Source organism: Dermacentor andersoni, chromosome 8, assembly GCF_023375885.2.
Source record: "Dermacentor andersoni chromosome 8, qqDerAnde1_hic_scaffold, whole genome shotgun sequence".
Taxonomy (NCBI): domain Eukaryota; kingdom Metazoa; phylum Arthropoda; class Arachnida; order Ixodida; family Ixodidae; genus Dermacentor; species Dermacentor andersoni.
The window spans coordinates 145,778,905-145,784,904 of NC_092821.1; the positions used below are offsets into that span (position 1 = coordinate 145,778,905).

At 50.1% G+C, this 6,000-nt stretch overlaps 1 protein-coding gene across 1 annotated transcript; it reads left to right on the forward strand.

The window, feature by feature from the left end:
• The first annotated feature begins 1,774 nt into the window (after positions 1-1,774).
• Positions 1,775-4,725, forward strand: LOC129384211 (uncharacterized). The gene is made up of 2 exons (XM_055069433.2): positions 1,775-3,297; positions 4,353-4,725. The coding sequence occupies exons 1-2, from the start codon at positions 1,900-1,902 to the stop codon at positions 4,659-4,661; spliced, it is 1,707 nt and encodes a 568-aa protein (XP_054925408.2). The 5' UTR covers positions 1,775-1,899; the 3' UTR covers positions 4,662-4,725.
• Positions 4,726-6,000: the final 1,275 nt, after the last annotated feature.

The window sequence follows — 6,000 nt, forward strand, 5'->3', positions numbered from 1 at the left end:
CCAAAAATGAAATAGAAGTGGACAAGTAACATTTTATTTCATCCTATAATAGGACACAAGGATGTTTTTTGCAACGAGTAGTTGAGCAAGCGACAGAACTTAAATGAGGAATGCTTTCGTCATTGGGCAAGTGCTTGAACATCCCGGGAAAGTCTCTAATAATGTCCTGCATTTACCTCAGTTTCTCGATTACTAAAGCTTTCTTCCCGACGATATAGACACCTTAGAAACGTTGGACCACTAATCTATCACTTTAGGTTGACTTAGTATTTGCTTTTAGAGTCCCTTTAAGCATGGTATACCACCTCTGTCGAAGCGCTAATATCGGGGCAGAAGCGTAGACGGTTGGCCAGTTGGTGCATGTTGTGTCGTTGAGCGGAAATACGGGCGGGAAGAAATGGAGTGGACAGCAGAGAGGCTCCCTTACAACCGAAGCTTAATGAAAGGTTTTTCAGGAAGCGGAGCGCCGCACATGCGCAGTCAAAAGGAAGATACAAAGCTCATGCATGATCACCTGAAAACATTGTAAAACATGCTACCGCCCAGGGAGATACGTCTTTTCTTTATCCGTCAAGCCAACTGACGGGACACTGACACACGTGGAACACTGTGCCAGCCTCAATAATTTCTCTCGCCAGTCAGTCATTAGACTTGTTTACCATTTGGTCCTGTCCACCCCATTTCTTCCCACCCGTATTTCTGCTCAACGACACTACATAATATCGGGGTGTTTTGCGTGAGCCCGAAAGAAACGGGTCGAGTCGGCTTTTCGGGTTGGAATTGGCCTGTCGAGCTCGTGCAAACGCTGCCCGGTCGGGCTGAACGAGCGTCGAGTCGGGCTCAGTCGGCCCGATTGCAAGAAGTGGAGGTCGATCCAGCTCGAGCCCGTTTGCAGCGCGTAGGTGTGGCCTAGGGTTTATATATGCATCGACGACGAAGAAATAAAGAAATTATTAGTCAGCGCCAGTGTGTATGGCATCTTCTTTTTCTGCTCCGTCTGAGGTGTTTCAGCTGTAAGCTTCAGTTCAGTTTAAATATAAACGCGGACTGACCGGGGCTACAGCCGGCGCTGGGACTAGCGCGGAAGCAGTGTAACGTCGCGATTTATGCGCTGTGCAGCGGGAAGGCTACTATGACACGGCGCTAAGACAAGCACCCAACATAATCATCACTACGCGACCCATGAAACAAGCTGTTGCAGACAGCTGCGGGATCCAGAAGTCCAGTTCCTACGCGCTGGTGTCTCGGAACGACGCTGCGTGCCATCGTTGTTCAAGACTTGTCAAAAGCGAGTTCATGTAAAAGCGCACGCGGTCACGTCAGGATCGATCAGTCCGACTTTCTTACAGTCGGGTTAACATAAGTGTAGCAATATACGGTTAGGGGTCCTATCGCTTGAACATGGCTCCCATGTTCTGCAGACGCACATGCGCTCCTTCGGCAGAACCTTATCTCGTGTAGTCTATCATATCCACGAGTTCATGCATCTATTCCTTTATGCTGTCAACAAGCAGGCATACAGAAGAAGGCAAAACGAGCGAACAACTTCGTCACTACTTATGCTCTTAATCGCTGTTCACCGCTTTGAACAATAATCCTCGCTGAGGAAAGGCGGAAAATTCGGCCGAGTACTTTCGGATATACCACGCCTTCGCGCATCTCACCGAAATATTTCTTCTGCACGCGTTGGGGGTGACGACAGTGCCGCCGCACCTGCGTGACGTCACGTTGCTCACTCGTAGTATATCACGGCTGCCGCAGGCATCTGTCGAAAGTCGTGCGCAAGGCTCGTTTAGCACCGTCGCCTTATCCTGTTCATTGGGCCACGCCACTTGAGCCTCTAATTCAACGAGTGTGAACAGCTTCCCTAACGAAATACATCACCGGAACACCGCAGTGATGCTGAGTCTGCCCGCCAACCTAGGGGTGTCTTCTCTGGACGAGCAGCTGCAAGATGTGGAAGTGGCGTGCGCCATCCGCGAAATGGACCTCACAAATTGCATTCTTGTCGAACCCAGCGAATTGCCTCTGCACATCGGCAAATGTACGGAACTCCGATCCTTGCGCTGCGTCGGCTGCCCGCTCAGGCCGAGCGCGCTGCTCGGTTTAATGCTGGAACGGCTTGATTATCTGGGGGAAGTTCAGTTCTCCCTCGTGGCTGACACGGACGTGGAGTCGGAAATAAGGCACGTGCAGCAGTGCGCCTGGGAAATGCCAGGCGCCCTGGCTCTCAATCTCCGCCGCATGTACGTCGAAGTGAGCGGCTACGTGAACTTCAAGCTACTCTCGGCGCTCCTGCGCTACTGCCCGAAGCTGAACAATCTGCGTGTTCATTTCGTGCGCGGAGCATTCTTGAACGCGCTCCTGGAGTGTAACGACATCCTCCAACGGTGCGTCAATTTCGAAACATTCGAGTTCTCATCCGAGGTGCCAGCCTCCATTCAACGCCTGCCGTCCACACCGTTGGAGTTCACGAGCTGCGCGACCGTCTGCGCCAATGTCAGATACCGGAGGTCGACCAACTCGTGGAGCTGTGTTCGACTCCAAGACCTCGCTGTCGACGGCGTTGATCCCCTCATTCTGCCGCAACAGCTGGTCCTGGTTGCCGTCCACCACGCAGAAGGCACCACGGCGGAATGGATTCGCGTGGCCGGCCTTGTACACTTCTGGACGAACGTGCGCCAACTCTGTCTTCCGCTATTTCCGGCACAGCCCTGCAATGATTTTTACGCGACGGCAGGAGCCGTGTACCGCGACAGTCTTCGCGACTTCATCTCCTCCAAGCTCCGACAAATCGTCGAGCTTAACATAAGTGCGTTTCACTTCGGCCCGGACCTCGACTTGACGGCACTGCTCCAGGACGGCTCACTTGAGCATCTGCAATCCCTCTCCGCGACCCCTTGCGGGCTTCGCCGCCCGTCAGCCCTGCGCCGTCTGGCGCAGAACTGCCCCGACTTCAAAGAACTGGACGTGCGCATCGAAAGGCAGGGTAGCTTCGTTCGGTGCGTCGTCTGCGAGGGTGAGTTCTTCCTCGATCCCGAAGACAGGTTGGAAATGCGCGACACCGCCCCTGTCTTTCGTAATGTGCTTACCAGGCTGACTCTCAATGAAGTTCATGGCCGTATTGCCCTTTGGTTCGTCGAGGCCTGTCCAGCGGTTTCAGTGCGGCTCTCAGACTGCCCTATTCCCTCGCACCCAGACTACCCGACTCTGGGTCATCTGCTCGCCAGAAACAGCTCGCTGAGTTGTCTCGTGCTTCGGCATGATGCCCTGCCCTTAGGCGAAGCGTCTCTGCTGGTGAGTCGGGTTTCCGCTACGGGCTTTGACGTGCCACGAGCATATTTAAGGATAGCTCCCTACTCTGAACGTGTCGACGGTGGCGGAACTGAAATTTCCTCCTTTCTTTTCTTTGCTCAGTGAGTTTCGTACTGCGCAAAATACCGGAAAAGCGATGAAGGGAGTGGTAGGAGAGAGCGCAGACTAGCAGTTTGGTTTATTGCAAGAAAAGACAGAAAGTAAATATATAGGCAAGGTAATCGCTAGCGCCACTCAGAAATGCGGAAACATTTACAATCGTTTTGCTGCAACTCGGGCACTAGATCTGAACACTTTTCTGTCAGAAGCGAAAAAAAAAACATATTCTGTTCGGTGCGTTACTTGTTCAGTATCAAAAAACGAATTCGCAACAAAGTACTTCTGCGTTATCTTTACTGCGGTTAAGTATATCTTTCTTGAGATAAATGCTCAAGGTAACTATATGGTTACGCTAGCAGACGCTGCCGCCGTCTAACAGCAGAAGACATGAAGAAAGAAAACTGCTTCCAGAGCTAGCTGTTTCGCTCAGAACAGGCCACCGATCCCAAACCTAAGTTCCTGCAGTAACAGACAACCGAGTTGCTCCCTTCAAACATTTTAGGGTGTTTGGATGAATTTTTATTATAGTTTCTCTTCATAAAACTTACCGCACACAAGAAAATCAAAGGGTTAGATAAGGGCAACTGAAATTTCTTCGGGTAGACGTCATAGGCTCTGCCCCTCCACTGCTGCACTCAGTTGCATCGTTGCCTGAGCTGAAATAGCGAAAGTAACACGACAGGAAAAAGGGACACCCACGTGCTGTTATTTTGTGATATTTCTGCTCAGGTCATGAGCTAGCCAGCCCAAATGCATGCGCATTAAATAATATGCAGCCTTAAATAAAGGATTTAAAATGTGTCTATAAATAATACCCTCACATTTTTTTCGGCGTAAAAGTGCGACTTAAAGACACATTTACACCCTTGTTAAAATTTTGGAGATATGAATTGTTTAAAAATGTAACGTAATTTCATGCGGGCATCGTTACGTTCCAGGAAAACATCTCCCGCATCGCCAGCCTACAGTACCTGTGCCTTCTGTCGGCGGCGCCATTACTGGACTATGTCGCCACGGTGTCCCTGCTGGCGTTCACCGCCTGCCTGAAGCCTCACATAAAGTCTGTACACGTTCACTACCGAAACTCCACCAGCGCCACCGAGATGCGGATCACGTGGATGAAGCGGGCTGGCGCTACAAGCGGTGGCGTCCTGGTTCGAGACGGTCCCTGCTTGCTCTTTTGTTCGACGGCTACGTTCATAGGACTCGCTAAGCCGCTGAATCGCGACTTCAAACAGATCATGTAGCTGAAGGTACGTCAGAGACGCAATAAAATGTCTTAGATACGCGCAAAAGTGCTGCCTAGAATAACGGAGCTTATCATTTGCTTTTTGCATTGCTATCTTGATTATGTATGTCTTATCCCGTGTTCATTTTATCAATGGCTATTTTTCATTCGTATCTTCGAATATGTATCAACTCGCGCTGAAGGGGCCCTGCAACGCTTTTTGAGCCCGTTAAATAAACCGCGCTAGAAGCGAGACAATGCTTTCGGAACGCATGGGCGAAGTATACGCGTAGTGCGGGCCGATGGACGCGCCTCTGGCGGCGGCCTTGCGCACAACACATGGGAGAGGAGCCAGGCGCGCGCCGTAGTTTGTTATGTCGTTGATCTCTATCTTATTGATGTTTTCAGAGCAAAGTAGGCAACACCCTTCGCATGTGTGGGGTGGCCAAAGCTTCAAGGAATGTCGAATAGGAATTGTTGCACGGGGCTCAAATACCGGCGAAAACGTGCCGGCGATACGGTTCTAATCACTGCCAGCAAAGCCTCATCAACGGTAGCAAAAATGGATCGTCGCTTCGGCGGGAAATTCCTTGTTCTCGTCCTTTCCTTCGTCTCGTCGGTGTTTTTTTCCACTCGGTCATAGACGCGTAAGCGACAAAGTTAGTCTGCAGTGCAGCATGCGGTTTAAAGGCATTTTGTAAAGTTCGGAATGCCGTTTGCCGCTTATACTGCTTTCCGCTTCTTTACCGCGTTGCGCTAGCTAGGCATCACGACTGCACGAGCTCATCGTGATGTATGGTAAAGCTACTGAAGTTTGCAAGAACTGAAATTGTTGGTTTAATGTGGCCCGGTAAGTTCTCGCACCAGCTTTCGCGCACTGTGTGTTTCTGCGTCTATTTTATGCATGGCATCGCACATGTTTAACTGTTGCTAGTTGCTCCATGCATAACTCTTGTTGATTCTTTTGAGCTGCGAGGTTTTCACCCTGCCTCGTTTGTAAAGGGTGTAAATCACGCTGTGTCTTATCGGAATGATACCAAGGAAGTTCTTCTTTAACAGCTTTATTCTTTTCGCCCGAGGGCATCTTAGATATTGCGTTTTTGTTGGAAATGTGTTTAGAAAATAGGTAGTTCAGAGCTAGAATTGCTAATAGCTGCTGCATATGGTATTCTTGTTCCATTTTTCGCTGAAAAGTTCGCGTCACGTTTGGGAAGTCGTCACACCTCGATGATGCCTGAGCAGACTTAACACGCCTAGTGATTTGTTTGTTTCACAACGTAGTCCCTTCTTGCATGTGAATTTTGTACTCAACTGATTTCTTTCTTATTATGCTTACGCTGCAGAGGACTAAAACCGGC

What these genes read in the sequence shown, in the direction of transcription:
- LOC129384211 (XM_055069433.2), top strand. Translation starts at nt 1,900, where the DNA reads ATGCTGAGTCTGCCCGCCAACCTAGGGGTGTCTTCTCTGGACGAGCAG. An exon ending in TAGGCGAAGCGTCTCTGCTG is followed by an intron (nt 3,298 to 4,352) that starts GTGAGTCGGGTT and finishes GTTACGTTCCAG; the next exon opens with GAAAACATCTCCCGCATCGC.